This window comes from Phocoena sinus, chromosome 20, assembly GCF_008692025.1.
Source record: "Phocoena sinus isolate mPhoSin1 chromosome 20, mPhoSin1.pri, whole genome shotgun sequence".
Taxonomy (NCBI): Eukaryota; Metazoa; Chordata; class Mammalia; order Artiodactyla; family Phocoenidae; genus Phocoena; species Phocoena sinus.
The window spans coordinates 30,281,034-30,300,970 of record NC_045782.1 but is presented as its reverse complement, the minus strand read 5'-3'; the positions used below and the strand labels follow the sequence as shown (position 1 = coordinate 30,300,970).

Here is a 19,937-nt window from a genome sequence, read left to right as displayed (position 1 = left end):
AGAGAAAGCCCACACACAGAAACGAAAACTCAACACAGCCATAAATAAATAAAAATTTTTTAAAAATTTCTAAACCAAGAATAGAAATTGATAATGAGTTAGCTAATCAGAAAGTCAAAATTGGAAAAGTAGGGAACCAAAGATCTTACTAATAAATGATAACAATATCTGTCAAGCTGCTATAACATTCCATGCACAGTGCAGTGCTTAATAGGTATTATCTCATTTAATCCTCATAACAATCTTAGAAAGTTGGTACTGTTACCTCATTTTACAGATTAGAAAAATAAGTTTTAAAAAATTAAGTAACATGTGGAAGGTGACCCAGTATGTAAGTAGTAAAGCTGGGATTTGAATCTAGTCTGTCTCTCTCCAGAGCTTGCTCTCTTAAGAGTAAAAACCCAAGCGTCAGGATACCCTACAGCTTCTCTGAGTGAGATCTTAGGTAACTCAATTCTATTGTGGCTTTCTCCTATTTAAAAATGGAATGAGTATTAAAATCTAATTAATAACAATAACAAACTGCTAGCATTGTAAGTTCACAAACTGACTATAATTCCTAGCAACTAGTTAATCCAATGTGAAACAGTAGGAATTGTTCTTTTCAGTCAGTCAGCTTTTAAAGATCCCCTATGTGGTATTTCTGGGCAAGTATTTATCAAATAGTATATTTTTGTAATATAAGCCTAACCAAAGGTATAAAGTTATTTTCTTCAAAAATTTCAGACTTCCAAGATCAATTAACAATTTACAGTTTTAAGAAGTTGTAAAACTACTTAAGAGAAAACAAAATCTCTTCAAAACACTGTATACTATTAACCTTCTGACATATATATATATATATATATATATGTACACTTCTGACAAGTAGCTTTCAAATTGGTATATAAGACATTTTATTTTATATCCTCTCAAAAGAACCTGTAAACTTTCTAAATTAAAACTTTATAACTTGAATATAAAGCAAACTTTCCTTTAAGCATCATAGAATATGCTTTTTAAAGTAGTATAGTGAATAATATGGCACCATAGGAAATACTAGGTAATATTAAAAAAATAATTTGACAATTCAGCAATAAAGTATATTATATTTAGAGATAAGAATACTTAAAAATTCTATCCAACTATACATTTCCTACCTATCTCTCAAAATGTAACTAAGCATTTATCTATATTAACATTATTTCCCCTCCCCCAAATTTGCATTTATCCTTTGCCAGACATAATAGCTTAAGGATTTTCAAAATTTACTATACCATGTTGAAACAAATACTTTATAATGATCACTCTGCCTATGACAACAGTTGCTTTAGGAAATATTAGTTATAATTGAAATATTTACAGGTAATATAGCAAATATTAGATTAAATAAACAAAATTCTCTCTCCTTGGTTTTTTATTTTTCATTAAAATGAATTAATTTTTATGTATGACTACATTATTTCAACTTCTTGCAAATTTTCAAATAATTTTTTACAATCCAAATGGCCTTTAAATTACTGCCAATATTTTACCTAGGGAAATTAATTTAGGTAAAAAGTAAAGAAAAAAAACTTTTGAAAGTAAATATATATAAAGGCTAACTTTGAAATATTTTTTATTATATAAAGAAGCAGATTTTAAAAAATAAATTTAAAAATTGTCTTTGGGTGAACACATTTAATTAGGGAAAGCAAAACTAAGGGTTTGGAAAAGGTAGAAAGACATTACACCTCTTTTTAACGACATCAGAATCTATTTCATTGTACACTTAGGAATTATCAGGTACGAAAATCAATGCCCAATTTAAAATGACATAAAGCATATGTGAAAAAGCCAGTTTCTCCTGCCAGCAAATAGCCTAAATGTTAAGTAAACCAAAGGCTAGAAGGGATTAGTTGAAATGTCAAAAGACAACATTTTACTTTTACCTGCTCATCCTTATAAACAGACTCTCATCCCTCAGGCATGCTTTCCAAACAAATAGTTTCAATGTGCAGCAGCAAAAGGCCCATGGCAAGCTCTGCCATCTTGTAACTGTCAAAGAGATTAGTCTTTGATCTATTTGGGAGGTCATGTCCACATTCACATTAGCTATACAGTCTAATAGCATTATACCTGTTGACCAATGCTTCTTTAATGCCTAATGAGACAGACATTTTATGTTATGGAAGTTAACTGTGAATGTTTTTTCTAAGTTTTGACAGAAAGTAAACACCATAAAGTGAGCTCAAGTGTGGTTTGGAAAGATGATCTTTTAAACCAGTTAATATTACTTTCCAAATACATTTTACAAGGCTTTCCCAAATTAGAAAGCTATATTTAATTGTATACTCTGGAAGGAGTTTAAACCACTTGCTCCCCATCCCCAATAAATTAGTGTATGTGTAATTTTGGAGGAGTATGTGAACAGCAGAGAGAAGGCAAACTATTTTATCAGAGGTTGCAAACTGAAGGCCCATGCCAACTCTCAACTAGCTCACGCATTTAAATAATCTATTTAACTCCTGTAGCAGCTTGTGTTTGTAACCCACTGGTTCAGATGCTACACTGATTCACAGAACATTTTTTCATAACTGGAGTTCAACATTCATACAAAATGAAAAACACCCTTAATATGGTAGTTTCTAGACAGCTGAAAATATCTCTGCATCACAGGCTAACCTGATATAAGTAGAGATGAGATCCTGAATAGCAAAGATAAGATAATCAAGACTGAAGTGGGACTTAGGGAATTATGTTAAAATACCCATACAGCATTCAAGCAGAAGTTATATGGGTTTGGATTCTGATTTTAACATTACAAAATGCTTGAGATCAAATAGTAAGTTCCTTAAGTCCTCCAATGACTCAGTTTTATTGGAGACATTATAAGTAGTATACTACTGATAGCAGTAGTATATATAAAATAACCAAAAGGATCATACTGTATATGTCAACAAAAAATTTAAGTCACAATTTTGAATATTATTTTTTCCACTTAGTCAAACCCAACAGTGCTGGCTTTAAATAGCTCTGTACAAGAGTAGACTTTTACAAGTTTTATAAGTAGCTTCTGAAGAAATAAATGGTGTGATAAATATGAGCTGGAACTATAAATGCATCTCTTTACTACTGCCTCATATGAAAGACGGTGGAATTTGTCCCAATTTGTATACATATGTATTATGATTTCAGTAATAAATGCTTTCCTAAAAGCAATCAATATAGGCAGAATATACTTTTATTTTCTTGTATGTAAGCTTTATTTATTTATTATTATTATTATTTTTTTGCGGTACGCAGGCCTGTCACTGTTGTGGCCTCTCCCGTTGCGGAGCACAGGCTCTGGACGCACAGGCTCAGCGGCCATGGCTCATGGGCCCAGCTGCTCCACGGCATGTGGGATCCTCCCGGACCGGGGCACGAACCCACATCCCCTGCATCAGCAGACGGACTCTCAACCACTGCGCCACCAGGGTAGCCCCTATTTTCTTGTATGTAAGCTTTATGACAAAAGTTCAAGCCTGGTAATAAGACTAAGAACAAATGATCAGCTAAACTTACTAATTAAAAATATTAAGAAAACTTTGCCTCAGAAAAATAAACACATTTGTCTAGCAAACACTCAAGAAGAACAGTTTTATATTTAGCCAAGGTAGAGAACCTAAAATGTAAACATTTATAGCAAACTAAATCTGGAAGACAGAGACTGTGCATTAGACATTTATTGCTCCATATCATCACAGTGTAAACACTTTTATCAGGGTATCACAATATAAATTCCAATGGTTAGAGTTCTAAATTCAGCGTAAGAGCTTGTATATGAAATAAGTTAGCTAGATAAAAGGAATATAGCTGGTTTTATTTCATCTGGCATATTTTCAAAATTTCTGAAACACCAAGTTAACCAAATATAGTATATATATTGTTTTAAATGGGGAAAAATGGGTTTCTGCCAAGAGCTAAGAAGCCAGGCTCCCTTTTAGACTTAAATAAACACACACACACACACACACACACACACTCGAAATGGTTTTCAATTGTTACTTACTCTCCTTGTTACACTACGCTAGGTGACCACAGTAATCTACCAAGAAATAAGAATCAAGACATAGTAACAGACATAGTAAGAATAATATAGCTTATCTCACATATGCTTGAAGGTTGCTTTGAATAAGACACTTTTTGCAGAGAAACCTGTTATACTTTGTGTCATAAATTGTCAGTGTTGAAATAAACAGCCTAAAAATTTCAAATATAAAAAAAAGAACAAAATATATTCCCCTCAAATCAAGCATCTCTTGCTCTCAACATATTCAACCTCAAGTGGTTAAAATAATTTAGCTACTAGCCCAGAATAGTTTATTGGTAATACAGTAACATTCAAGCAATTCTGAATAAAGGCTTTAGATAATAATAATGCAAAAACATCTGTCAGTATGAAGCAGTAGATCTTAGTGTTTCTTTTAAATTATGAAAATAATTTGTCAAGATAAGAGCCCAGGGAAAAAGTAGAAATTAATATTTTTCTATTAAAAGAAAAAAAAGACAGTTAATACTTTAAGACATGCAAGAAACAACAATATATGCTTATTCTGTAAAGGGCTATGGTTAAATTTTTTTTTAAAGAAAAATAGGCTTTGTTGCAATTTAGTTAGGCTACTCATAATAAAATATTATCCAGATAAACCTGAAAATGCTTAAATTATCATCTCTAGAAAATACTATATATATGTGTATATATATATATATTTTTTTTTTTTTTGAGGAAAGGAGATATGGAAAAAGCACACGGCTTAGAGTCAAAGCTTTGACATTTATTAGTTGTTTGACCTTGGGTAAGTCACAGTACCCCATTTAGCTTCCTTTCTCAGTTTCCTCCTCTGTAAATGGAAGAAAATAATTCCTGCCCGCATTACCTCATAGAGCTGGTTCAAGAAAGAAATGACAATGGACACAAAACTGTAAAGCATCATATATTAGAGGTAAGCAAGCTGGAGAGTCATTACTTATCCTGTATTCCTAAAAACCAATATAGGTTTGGGTGGCATGCTGTTGTAATATATTCTCGCATGTAAATGAAAAAAGTCATGGGACTGACAGACAACGTAGGTCATCTACCTTAGAGTTCTGACACTTAGATCAACTGTCTCTGAAGGCGCTTAACCTATACTACTCAACATAAGGACACATTATTTTATGTGACTTAAAAGTTTCTTCAGCTCATGGAGTGGCTACTTTTTCATCATATATCAATGAAAATATGTACATTGGCAAGACTCATAGAGAACAGTATTTAGTTTTGAAACATACCTTTTTCTAAATGACTTCTGCAATTGATCTTAAATTTTCTGAGAAATTATAACTAACATTAGCACTCTTTAATATCCTTCAAAATATTTTTTGACCACTTTGCAACCTATGAGCTGTATTTGAAGAGAACTATATAAAATATGTTAGTGGTGTAATCTACAGAATGAGTACCTGATTGTCCTCTATTAGTCTAAATATTATTCCTTACATATATCTTACAATCTAGAGCTTCCCTTGTTAAAGTCTCATACAAGAGCCAAATACTATGAATAAAACCCTTCTAGCAATAATAACTAACAAAATGAAATATTGTCTTACATAAGAAAGCAATGTGAGACTGTATATGGAACCAAAGGCTCTTGAAGGAATGCGCCAATATTTAGAGGTTTTGTTAAGGGAAATGAGTAGCGCTGCATTCAGCAAGTGATAGAGATCTGCACCTGCTCCTATACAACCCTGGAAGGTAAGGAGGTCTCTCATGGAAGAGGCTTGTGGATGCGAGAAGATGTAAAACTAAGCACTGAGGCTCTGGGAGGACTCCACAAAAGTTTAGTGGCAATGGCAGGCATAGAAAGTAGAAGCTAATCCCAGTGAGAGGAGGCTCAGACTCAGAGTTCACATGATTAAATACCTTTAAAAATGAACTTGAGCAAGAGAAAATGTGCAGGTAAAAGATTACGTGAGTACTAGAAAACACTGAAAACATACTTAAAACTCTGTTTATTACCTCCACAGCCCAGCAAATGAATTCTGATACTTTTGCCATCTAGATTTTTATATTATTATATCGAAACATCTTTCAAACGTAAGTAAATGTTTGATTTTTAAAAAACATTTGTTACTTTCTACCTTTGCAGTATTATTGTTAGGAATGTTTGATTCAGAGCTTCTCAAAAGTGAAGGTGTGAGTGTGGGAATAAAGCATGTGGGATCATAGCACTTCAAAGTCTCCTACTTTATCTTTGAAAGTAATGAAGACTTCTGGTTTCAGGAAGGCAAAAAAATTTTTCTTCTTTCCTTGCCTCTTAAAAACCGACCCCAAATTAAAAGATAAATAAGAAAGAGAAATAGTCTCTATCTTCAATGAAACTAAGACATCTGTAACCTTAAACCCAAATATATGACTGTGAAAAGCAGACTAAATGACTAAGCAGAGAGGCGAAAGTTCAAACCGAAGTACCCACAGAGCTACTGATGGGAAATAAGCCAGTTAGGCCAGCAGGAGTCCAGAAAGGCTGAGGAAATTGATGCATAGGGAAACTGCTGGAGGATATGTACCACAAAGATGAAATAAGAAACAAGAAACAGGAACAAGGTCTGAGATCCAGGAAACTTGGGACCTAACACAGAAGACAAGCAAATCAAATTCCTAGGATGACAGCAAAGGGAAATCTCAGGATATTGGCAGTTAAGTGAGCCTAAAGAGCAACTTAAGTCTTGATTGAAGCAGGAGATCAGAAGGCTCCAAAAGGGATGTCTTCAGGGGGAGAAAAAGAACTGACCTATTATCTGACATGTCTCATAGGAAAACTGTATTGAGAGGTGTTGCAGATTTATTAAAGATTTCTTTAAAGATATATATATTTAAAATATTTATTTATTTATTTGGTTGTGCTGGGTCTTAGTTGTGGCTCACTGGCTCCTTAGTTGTGGCAATGCGAACTCTTAGTTGGGGCATGCATGTGGGATCTAGTTCCCTGACCAGGGATCGAACCCGGGCCCCCTGCATTGGGAGCGCAGAATCTTAACCACTGTGCCACTGGAGAAGTCCCTAAAGATATTTTTAAAAGAAAAAATAAAATAGTTAAAGGAAATCATTTGACTACAGTGAACAATATTTTCATAGTCATGATAATGTGAATATTGACTATGGATTTAATAAAAAATTGTGATTTAACGATATTGGGAGGATGTAAGAAGGGAAAGGCGGAGTAAGTGAGCTGAAATCCTATCTCACGTAGGAAGTAAATAGTTAATGTCTAAAATTGATTATATGGATGTAAATACCAGATGAAATAGATAAAAGAAGTGAAAGTCACTGCTTCTCAGAAGCAGGGGCTGGGAAAGGGGTAGAAGCCAAGAGATTATTAATATAAGAAACCATCTAATGTTTTTAGTATAAATCAGGCTCTTAGTAAAAGTTTCATTGGATTTTTTTCAACTTGATAAAAAATAACAAAAAAATAAATGTAGATTGCTCATTTTAATTCATGACATACACTTGTTTCACTATATAAAACAACGGTGTTCAACTGAGAGTGATTTTGCCTACCAGAAGATACTGGCACTATCTGAAGACATTTTTGGTTGTCACAACTGGTGAGGGAGAAACATTTGCTACTGGCATCTACGGGTAAGTCCAGAGATGCAGCTAAACACCCTACAATGCACAGGACATCACTCACAACAAAAAATTATCCTGCCCAAAATGTCACTACTGCCAAGCTAGAGAAACCCTGCTATTAAGTAATTTTAAAGAACAAATCTGGTCATTTTGATGTGATAGGAAATTACACTATGACTTATTACATAGCTTACTATATTCCTTGGCACACCGGGATTATCTGTCCCAAAGGTAGAAAGCATAAATTGAACTCATTCCCAAGGTATCAAACCTTAATCTCAGTGAAAAACAGTAAAGACTGATGCTGTAAACACTGATGTCTACTACAGTTTATATTATCTTTGACCTTAAGACTTTATAATTGGAAAAAAAACAAGTGACACACTCACCTGAAGCCCATCTATGTATCTGCACCCGGTAGGCTTTAAGAGAATCTAAGTAAATTGATTAAAATCTACTACAACTAAAATTCTGCTCTGAAGAAAAAAAATTATTTTCAGAGAGGTTAAGAAACAATTCCACTGTTTCCCTTGAGGTAGTGCTACTGATTATGCTCTGTGCCAACAGAATAAGTTAAGTGTCAATCAACCTTACAAGTCCCCAGCGTGATAAACTCACTTTTAAAACCTTCAACCTACTATGAGAGCAAAAGTAAAATATAAAGGTTAAAAATTTCCTGTTCTCACCAAAAAAAGAGATAAACACAGGAAAATAACTTCAGAATTTTTCAAAAAACAAACAAAAGTTTTATTTGCTTTATTAATTATCCAAAGGTTTAACTTGTAGCTATATTCAGGTATGGCTTTTTTCCTAAGGAAATACAATGATATGAGTATTGGAAAGAAAAGGCTATCAATCAGACTTGATGAAAATTTTGTGATTTCAAATGTTTCCTCCCCCAAACCCAAAAGATTCCTTTAATAAATATGGGGGAAAATTTTTTTAATTTAAAAATACCTCAGCAATTCATCCATTTATTTTGTAACTTTATATTTGTTTGTTTGTTTTGCAGGATGGATGGGAACAAAGAGTTTGGTTATCTCATTTTTCTCTGTCCAAGGCAAATTATAAGTTGTCAGTGTAGATGGAATACTTAGATTTAAACTAGATTTTAATTTTTGAATTTCAAGATATACTTAGAACCTGCTTTAATAATACTTCTGGCCAAACAATCTTAAAAAAAAAACAAACTAGAAAAAAAAGTTTTCTGAGGAGGAAAAAAAGGTTTAAATAATGAGGATAAACTTATTCCAGACATTCAGAGGTGACGAGGTTTTTCTTCCATATCTGTGATTTGGCCTAAATGTTTCTAACAATTCCAAAAGCCAGTTGCTGGACTCCTAAATGTTAGAGTTTAGTATTACAGCCCTTTAAGTTTATATACACAGCCATTTCCCTTGGGTATCCACATATTATTATCAGGGCTAGATCCAGGTGGGTTTCTGTATCAGATGCTACACTATAACCGGAACCCCACTACATTCTGACCTCAGGCTCTATTACTGGATCTGGTTTCCCATAGCTTAGAATAAAGTCTCAAATCCTTAAAATGGCACACAGGGCCCTAAATGATTTGGCTCCTTAATAAGTCTCCCAGCCTCTATTCACATGCCATTCTCCCCAACTCACTCTCTTCCTCAGCTTCTTTCAATTCCTGGGAATAGCTATCCTCTTTCACACCTCAGGGCTTTAGCATATGCTGTTCTATCTGCTGAGAATACTCTTACCCATTCTGCTCACCTACATAACTCCGAGCCTCCTTTCCTGTGTCAGCTGAAATATCACTTCCTCAGGAAGTCTTTGTTTACCCCTAAAGACTAGGTTAGGATCCTGTTATACATTCTCATAGTTCCTGTGACTTTTTTCTTACAGTCTTCATCACAACTGCAATTAATTGCTTCTTTATTACTTTAATTTCAACATTCCTCACAAGAGTGTAAGCTCCATGAGACAAGGGGCTATAATCTGTGAATGTATCACCATGTCACCAGTCTATAAAGTACTTGGTACTCTAGCCAGATATTCAAAAAGTGGTTGTTTCACTTTTCTGAATAGTCTTAATAACTTGAATAGTTTTATAATCTGGCCTTTGATGAGGCCATTCCACTTGATCAAATGTTTGTATGTTTGAATCTCAACATAGACAAGATTCAAATCTCATTTCTCTGAGATCTGAATTTCCATCTATTTTAGGCAAATCACTCAAAGTAAATGGATATCTGGATGGGAGGTGAAAGGTGCTGCTCAACTTCACTTTCCCTAAGCATTGGAACACCCAGACCCTGTCCAACCAAAACATCCTGTTACACGTTCAAGTACTTTACTAAATTATAGACATCATTAGAGGTAGCATCTTGTTTATTTCCGCACTTAACTGTATTTAGTACAAATCAGGCTCTTAGTGAAAGTTTGTTACTGAATGAATAAATGAATGCTAAAACACTCAAGATCATTAACACAATGGTAAAAGTGATTCAAAAGGAAAATATGAACCTACTCAAAATTATTAGTAAAGGTTTTTGTTTCTGAAATCAAGTTTGTCTTGATATACTATAATCCCTTGCATTCCCGCCTCCATTCATCTACTCAGGAATATTCATATTGCTGTCAAAGCAACAAGAATAATGAAGGAACAACAACAGTCTACTTAAAAAGAAATGTCAGATTCAAGAATTCTAATACTGCCATCATCTAATAATATTTTGACACTTGAAAGCACTGGTTTAATGTGCACTCAATTTTATTAATGCTGTTATCCTCTGGGGCAAGCAAGGGATAACAGCCCTTTTCTGAGGTTTATAAAATGCCAAGAATGCATGGTAGCTTATAAATTTATGTGTGTTTGATATAAAGTCAATAACTAACAAAATTAAAATAGATACCAGTATCTTTCAATCATTAATGTAATTTTTCAAAACTGATTAAAAAATAATATACTTAAATAGTCCAGTATCTTCAGAGCTAAAAGAAGTTTCCCAAATGAAAAAAGGAATTCATAATGATTATCATATGCCAATACTGAGATAACTAATCAGATCACTATCGGAATTTTAAATAGTTTCCAAATGAAATCTATTTTGGTGACTCAACATACTATATTACTAAAGCAAAATAATACACAAACATAAAATTTATATCTTAGTTATTTTAATAATTGTAAGAGCTCTTCTGATATAGAATATTACCATCAAATTTTACTAAACTTGTTGTAGAAATCTAAGATACCAACTGGAACATTTTTAAAGCATAAAAATTTTTAGGCACATGCCATGGTTTTATGCATTTTTCTTCAGAGGAAAAGGCACAATACCCATGAAGGGAGAATATTTTTATATACTACTAAATTGTGCTAAAGAATACAAATAAAATGGAATTTTAAACTCTAAATATCGTACCTTACAACGTCTCACAAATTATGCCCATGCCACCAACTTGAGATGCGGATGCCTGAATTATAAAGTTGAAGGCTGTCTAAGTTTTTATATCATACTAATTGGCCAAAGGATTTGTTTTAGATATCCACTAAAAGGGCAGTGTTGTTATACTGTGACTTAATTGCATTAAAAGAAAACAATTTTCTTTTAGTTATATTTTTCCACCAACATCTAATCATATAAAGGCCTTGGTTCACTCTCCTGTCCCTCAAATACTTTGCTTTAGTGCACAGAAAGCTTCCTTTTTAGCTATTACATGATTAAGTATGTCCTTATAGAATGATCAGAAGCATCTGGGAAAGGTGGAAGTGAAAAAAATCCTCACCAGGAAAGCTAGCTTAATGCCTGTCCTTCAGAGTGGCCCGTTATCAACATTTCACAGTGGGTTTCTTTATTTTCAGGTCCCTGAGGTATGTGCAATAAATTATGACTTGAACTAAACAAGTCACACTTGGCTCCAAAATGAAATTTTCCTACCTCTACTTTCTAGTCCCCAAGGTGGGAAGAGGAAATCCTGGTCACAGCCAAAGAAGTCATATTTTTGGCTCTAACATACATTTTCCTGCTTCTCTAAAAGCCTAACTCTGCAGTTGAGACTACAAGAGTCTTAAGTTAGTATTTTAAACTGTATTTTAATTTTTACTTCCATAATCTGTCTCAAATTTAAGAAAAAATTTTAGTATCATAAAATTAAGGTCATTGCCCTCTTTGTCCCACTCAGATCACTTTTCTAACTCGGACACTGACCTTAACTCTTTAAAATATGAATTCAAATAAAACAATAGAGAAAACAAGACAGAAATAGATTGTTTTGTTTTCATAAGGTAGAATATTTCAGGTTCTCATTTACAAATAATTTCCACTTATTCTGCATGATAGGCTGAGTACTAATGTAAAAGAAAACTGTGAAGTCCTAATTTATGGTCCAGTAATTTGAAGTATTGTTTTAGGTTTGGAAGAACTATTTATGGAAATCATTTAGTTCATCAATTCATTTTATAGAAAACCAGAATATGGCAGACACACCCTGAGGTGACTCCCAGAGAGTCATGTCTTGTATAATCCTCTCACCTTGAGTGTGAGCAGAACCTGTGACTTGCTTCTAGCCAACAGAATATGGCAAGGGTGATGGGGTAGTCACTCCCTTGATTAGATCATGTTATAACGCAAAGGTGTGAGGAAGTTACTCCTGTTATTATGTTGTTGTATGGCTCCATCTTAGGAGACTGGAGCTAGACAGTATCTTGTTGGCCTTGCATAAATAACCTACCATGCTGTGAGAGGACCTGTGAGAAGGCCACATAACAAGGAATTCTGAGTAGCCTGCAGGAGATGAGAGCAGCCCCTGGCTAGATCAGTCCTACAACTATAAGGAACTGAACTCTGCCAACATCCTAAATGAACTCGGAAGAAGACCCCAAGAGCCAGATGAGAAAGCAGCCCAGCCAACATTGACTGCAGTTTTGTGGAAACGTGAGCAAAGGACCCAGCTAAGCCACACCCAGGCTCCTGACCCATGGAAACTGTGACATAAGAAATGTGTGCTGCTTTAAGTCACTATGTTTGTGGTAATTTGTAACACAACAAGAGAACACTAATATAAAGAGTGATAGCCAGTATAATTAATATACTCTCTCCATTATTATGTTCTATTATGTATTAGGGTGTAAAATGCTATTGGAATTGAGTATTCCCTTCATAACTCCTTTAATGATTTATGATTGTAACAACATACTGTACTGCCTTATTATAAGTAATATTAATGTTTACTACTGTCCTAGTCATTATCATCAAATAATGATTACTATCATTATGATGCCTTAATTAAAGAGTCCAGGAATGGAGGGTTGTTGTTTTTTAATAACAATGTCAAGTAAAACAAACAACAAAACCAAATACTATTTTGATAACTTATATTAAATATACTGAACTTTGTTTTATTTTAATTAATTTTACTTTAATATTTAGTATATATTTAATACTTAATTATATTTAAATATATAAGTATACATATATTTAAGACTTTAAATATAAATATATTAAATAATAAACATATTTAATCATTAATTAAGTCAACTTACTGAACACTCACTATATTCCAAGGCAATATTTAATTGTAGAGACAAAGATATTTAAGAAATTGTCCTAATCCTTGAGGTAATCTAACAGATTATAAAACATATTTATAAACACTAAAATATAATATAATGAAGGCAGTGTAAGTATGTGCTTTAGGAAGTAATAAAAAACACTGGTAAAAATAACTATGTAGGTAAATATAAAAGCCAATATTATCATACTTTTGGTTTGTAACTGTTTTTTTTCATGTGATTTAAAAGGCAAATGCATAAAACGATAACTGTAAATTATGTTAATGGTACACAATGTATAAAGATGTAATCTATGACAATAACAATATAAAAAGGGAGAGACAGAGATTAACTCCAAGGTAACACTAAGAAAATAACTGAAAAATATACACAAAAGGAAAGAAGGGAATCAACATAGTACATAGCAAAAAACAGCTAAACACAAAAAATGCAATAATGAATGAACTGAGGAACAAAAAGCACATAAGACATGCAGAAAACAAATAGTTAAATGGTAAAACAAGCCCTTCCTTATCAGTAATTACTTTAAACGTAAATGGATTAAACTCTCCAACAGAAAGGCAGATATTGGCAGAATGAATTAAAAAACATGATCCAGGACTTCCCTGGTGGCGCGGTGGTTACGGATCTGCCTGCCGATGCAGGGGACGTGGGTTCGAGCCCTGGTCTGGGAAGATCCCACATGCCGTGGAGCAACTAAGCCCATGTGCCACACCTACTGAGCCTGCGCTCTAGAGCTCACGAGCCACAACTACTGAGCCTGCATGCCAAAACTACTGAAGCCCACACACCTAGAGCCCGTGCTCCGCAGCAAGAGAAGCCATCACAATGAGATGTCCGCGCACCGCAACGATGAGTAGCCCCTGCTCGATTCAACTAGAGAAAGCCCACGAGCAGCATCAAAGACCCAACGCAGCCAAAAATAAATTAATTAATTAAAAAAAAAAAACCATGATTCAACTATATGATGTCTACAAGAGACTCATTTTAGATATAAGGAAGTTAGACTCATTTTACAACATATACAAAACTTTACTCAAAATGGATCAAATATTTAAATTTAAGAGCAAAAACTATGAAACTCTTTGACAAGAAACATTAGGGGCAAATCTGCATGATCATGGATTTGGCAATGTTTTCCTAAATATAACACCAAAAACACAGGCAACAACAACAAAAAATGAAGTGAGCTTTATTAAAATTTCAAACTTTGTATTTCTTTTATATCTTATAGAAGTGTACTATTATTTTCAATAACTTGTTTGGTCATTTATAAATTTTAAGAAATCCATAATGGTGCTCTGAGTTATTTCATATACTCAGATATTTCAGGTACTATTATATTCTGGTCATTGCCAGAAGATAAAGGTCCTTAATTATTATAAAAATTGCATAGCTATACTCTTAAAGCTTATAAACATCAGTCTTTTGAATGAATGCTTTATAAATATCCCTTAGTTATTAAAAAAAAAGGCCAGGACTCCTTTTTGGAGTCCTTATTCTAAGCTCTTTGCCATGTGTGGTGGAAAATACCCCCTTCCCCCAGCCCCGCCACTGCTGTTGACTTTGGGCTTGGGCATATGACATACTTTGGGCAATATGTTAGTAGATGTGACATAAACAGGTATTTGAAAAGTGCTTACACAGTCAAGCCTGCTCTCTTGTACCTCTGCCATTGCAATAACATGCTTTGGCTGGTCTGTTGGTCCACAAAGGATGAGATCCATCAGCAGAGCTGATCCAGTTGAGTGCAACCTATGTTGGTCAAACCATAGCAGGGTGACTGAGCCCAGCTGAAATCATCTGTTGCCCACCCCACCCTCATAGATGCTGACCCATAGTAAATGACTGGTATTTTAAGCCACTGAGTTTTAGAATTGTTTGTTAGACAGGAAGAAGTGATCCAGACATATGCAACAAGAAATACACTTCCAAGTCTTTCCAATAATGACTTTTCCTCTTTTTCTGTCTGTCCCTTGATCCTGCAGCTCAGACTACTCTTGGGTCCACCCTACTTGTCCCTTTTAGGAACCACTAGGGAAACTCCTTTAGAATCACCCTCCTCTCCTCCCTATGCAGACCTCATTGAAGCTTCTGTTATTTTGCTATTTTATACAACTAGAGCCATTGGAATTCAAATAAGCACAACTACAAGTAGGACCATTACTGAGGGATGTCAGAGCAGGTCACTGGTATCTTGTTTTTTAAACAACAGACTGAGATGTTGCCTGGGAAGAACTTATCCTGAGGAAAGAAAGCATTAAGAAATCCAAGATTGGTGCAATAACAACACCCAGAATCACAGTTGTTGGGAATGACAGTAGAGAAAACAGAAGGTAAATGTAATTTTTTTTCCTTCACAAGTAACACTTTATTTAATTTTAAGGATTTTTCAAAGAATAACATAATAAACACCTGTGTTCTCCCCATATTTTCTTTAAGCTTGTTTTTTAGTAAAACAGCTATTATAGGAAAAGCTAAAGCCCTTTTGATAACTACCCCCAATATCATTCCTTTCTCTTCTCATTCACAATCACTATTATGAGTTTGATGTGAATTCTTTCAGGACTTGTTACTTTGTGAGTGTAATATTTAGTACAACCTAGTTATTAGCCATAAAGTTCCTTTTCCAGCTCTCAAGGACTCATACATAGGTCCAAGAATGAAATAAGATACAAGCAAAAGTTGAAAGAGCTAGTTTTAGGGGGAAAAATTTATATTTAAGACGTGGGAAGAATGCGTAGTAGAAAATGTGGGAAAGAGATTCTCTCCACTTAAACAAAGCAGCGTTAGTACAGTAATATGGGGCCAAGGTAAAATGATAAGACATCAAAAAAAGACAGTACCACTGCCGACAGCAGTGCAATCAGCAGAACTCAGCTTCAGTGGAATGAGCACTAATACTATTGATGGTGAAAACAACAGTTTTCTTGAGTGGATGTCTACTGTTTCATCAGTAGTAGTAGTCAGAGGCAGCATTAGCCACTTTAGAATAGGAGCCCTGGGAATGGTCATCAGCACTCTCAGTGGTAGTACTGGTGGCTGGAGAAAGGCAGTAGAAGCCACCAAAGTACTGTAGGCTGAAAGGATTAAATACCTCCTGAGGACTTTCAGAAATTTTGACAAGGTCCAGAGGTCAGGGAAGAGTAGAAGCTAATTAGAGAAATATTATTACTGTTACTACTATATAATTCACAGTGTCTAGTAAAGTATTATCAATAAAGAAGATAACTGCCTAGGGAAAGAATTCTTGTTTTAGTATGAGATCCTAACAGGTTGTATCCTGGGAGGGATATGGATTATACTCAATGGAGTCAGCTCAGTGGCCAGAAAACCTCACGTCTTGGTCTCAGGTTGCTAGCAACTTCAAATTCCTGTAGGAAGTAAAAGAAAATCCTCCCCAATAAAGATAACATCACCTTAGGCTTCAAATTATTACTACAAATAATTTTTCAAGTATGTTTAGCGAACAATTAGTGATAATGAAGCAAAACTCCTGTTTCTGACCAAGGTAGAATACCTGGTTTAGGAATATCCCTCCCATTGTAAGTAACTGTAAAACTGGACAAAACAGATAAAGCAACTGCTTTTAGGGAGTAGACACCAGGCAGCCTAAAACTGTAATCTCAGAGATAAAATAATCTCATAAGATCCATTAGGTGAACTCTATGATTCTCAGCTCTCTTCCTAGGTATAATTTTCTGACAGTAGCACAGAGCACTGAAGTACAAGCAGAGTATGGTGTTTCTGCTGAGCTGAAATGGAAAATATCAGAACTTGAAACAGCGAAAATCACTAAAATCTGCAGGGCAAGGCATGGCATTGGAGAGAAGAGAGATAGATAGAGAAAGGGCCCTAGAATTCCCCGGGGGCTCCCTGTCAGTCTGTGGCTAAGAGTTTGATAAAACACAAATTGCTGGGCTCTACCTCCAAAGCTTCTGATTCAGTAGGTCTCGATGGAGCCTGGAAATATCTATTTCTATTAAGTTCCCAGATAATAGTGATGCTCCCGACCCAGGACCACACTTTGAAAATCACTCTTACTAAGCAGAAGACAGGGTAAGTTATCTCCTAAACCCTTCTCACTCATTCTGAGTCACTAGAGCATTAAAATAAAATGTCTGGGGCTTCCCTGGTGGTGCAGTGGTTGAGAATCTGCCTGCTAGTGCAGGGGACATGGGTTTGAGCCCTGGTCCGGGAAGATCCCACATACCGCGGAGCAACTAAGCCCGTGTGCCACAACTACCGGAGCCTGTACTCTAGAGCCTGTGCGCTTAAAGCCTGTGCTCTGCAACAAGAGAAGCCACCGCAATGAGAAGCCCGTGCAGCGCAATGAAGAGTAGCCCCCGCTCGCCACAACTAGAGAAAAGCCTGTGTGCAGCAACCAAGACCCAATGCAGCCAAAAATAAATAAATTAAAAAATAAAATAAAATAAAATGCCTGAGGATACAAGAAAAATGTCTAATTAACCTTACACAAAATCAACAACTTCTGTGATAAATAAAACTTCTTAAGGCTTTGCTGGCCTACCTGTAGATCTTTCACATTTGGAAAAGGAATTCCTATTGTTATGACAGCACGGGCGTTGTCATCTGAGAAATCCAGACCCTCACTCACTTTACCACGACAAACTGCCACCAGGAGGGCGCCATCTTAAGCAACAAAAATCAACATTTTTATAAGCACACTCAAAATTCCCAGAAATTCTTATTCTTGTCGTTTTGAAAAGATCTGATTATTAAGTAATTATAATACCAAATTTTAAAGAAACAAAATTAAAAACTATTATAAAGTTTTTAAAATTCAATGTCTTCGAATAAATAAAAGAAACAAAATTACATTTAGATGCAACATGGTGAACCAATTTATAAACTGTGTATCTCCCAGTTAAACTATACAGAAAAACCATGTCAGAGTAGTAACTTGCATGTGAGCTGAGCAACTGTGAACCAACTGTTTTAACTTTAAAATACTGAAATTGAAATCACTCTCTACCACCAGAATATAAAGTTATCAGAATGATTTAAATAACTCTAATATATACTATATATCATACTGAATCAATATTATATTGAAAAGTATTTAAAACACACATACACAGAATACTCTGTGTATAATCTTACCATACAAGGATATTGACAATTATGTTATAATATCTTTATGATGTTGCACTGTTCATAAATTACTATTAGCCCTTCTTGTCAAACATTTTATGGGCATTCTCTAACTTTGAAATTTAGCCTTCAGTTATGTTTTGAAAACTCAAGTTTACCTTATATAATAAAATATAAGCACAAAGTATATTTTTTACATAAAAATGTAGGGCTCATTTGGCTAGTAAGGAAAATATTAATGCATACTCTACCTACCTTCTTTAACAAAACATTTTAGTTAGCGTAAGGAAGTCTCTGGGATAATACCTGAACGCATGCCATTTCATAAAACTGAACTGGCATCTTCAAATGAAAATATTCATAGGAGAACAACTCCAAATAAAAGAATTTCTTTAACCTACTTTATTTTCACTCAGGATTATAAAATATAATTTTCCTCAAGTGCAATTCATTTAAAAAAGATAACACAAATAAAATTCTAACAGCACCAACTTTTCACTTTATGGGAAAAATTTTTTTTCACTGACCATCAAATAATTTCCAATTACCTTTTTCTCCTTTGTACTTGATCGCATCATAGTACATCTGCAGTAATTCATCAAAATCAGTTTTTTCTCCTCTCTGTGGCTCTACAATGACTGTCTTCACCAACTCCAGATTATGCCATACACCAGTGGAGAGCCAACGTTCTTTTAACTTTTCTAGTAACTGGAAAGGGAAAAGAAAAAAATGTTTTTTTGTGTGTGTGTCCAACTGAACTTACATTTATTTGTTGAAAGACAATGTGACTACAATGGCAAGAGTATTAACCTTTCTGTGTTTGACTCCATAAAAAGAGGAAAACAATTATATGTCATAGAGTTGTTATTGGGTAAATTCACTAACCGATATAGAAAGCTCTGAATGATGTCTGGCACGCAGTAAGAGTTCCACAGATGTTAGCTGTTGTGGCTGCTGTTACCATTACTATTACTACTAACATTACTGCTGCTACTGTTACTACTTCTATCATTGCTATCTTAGGGATTTCAAAAGCAGGAAAAAATTACTTCTGTCAAAATTCATAAATTTTAAGTTATCTCTAAATCTAAGGTGAAGTTCTTAATATCTTTAAAGATACTTTAAATGAAGATTCTTTAAGATCATTTTACCTAGTCCATAGGCAGCTATGCTGTTTTAAAATTTGATCATCATTAATAAACTGAATTGAGTAAATATATAAACAGAGACTCAGGTAGCCAACAAGTAGAAAATATAAAGGCACAAATGGAACATATACAAAAATAAACGTGCTAGATTACAAAAGGACTTTCGACAAATTTCAAAGAATCCTTATCAGATTAACCACATATTCTAACAACAATGCAATTTTAGATTAAAAGTCAATAATATAAAGTTAGTGGGAAAAATCAAACGTACAAGCCCAACACTAAAGATTGTATTCTGAAAGAGCATGTGTTATATGTCAATTATATCTCAATAAAACTGGAAGAAAAAGAAAATAAATAACAACAAAAAAGAACATATGGTTTACAATATATTTTATTTTTTTGGCTACACCACACAGCATGCAGGATCTTAGTTCCTCAACAAGGGATTGAACCCGTGCCCCCTGCAGTGGAAGCACAAAGTCCTAACCACTGGACAGCCAGGGAATTC

General features: G+C 34.4%; 1 protein-coding gene across 3 annotated transcripts in view; it reads right to left on the bottom strand.

Moving 5' to 3' along the window:
* BRIP1 (BRCA1 interacting protein C-terminal helicase 1) overlaps nucleotides 1-19,937 on the bottom strand; it is a 194,892-nt gene that overhangs the window by 38,087 nt on the left and 136,868 nt on the right. For all 3 annotated transcript variants that reach the window (XR_004347597.1, XM_032617135.1, XM_032617134.1), the window contains exons 15-16: nucleotides 18,827-18,986; nucleotides 17,695-17,816 (exon numbers count right to left, since the gene is read on the bottom strand). Coding sequence is in view for 2 of the 3 variants with exons in the window: in XM_032617135.1 (XP_032473026.1) it covers nucleotides 17,695-17,816; nucleotides 18,827-18,986 (282 nt within the window). In the remaining variant the exon portion in view is untranslated. The remainder of the gene's footprint in view (nucleotides 1-17,694; nucleotides 17,817-18,826; nucleotides 18,987-19,937) is intronic.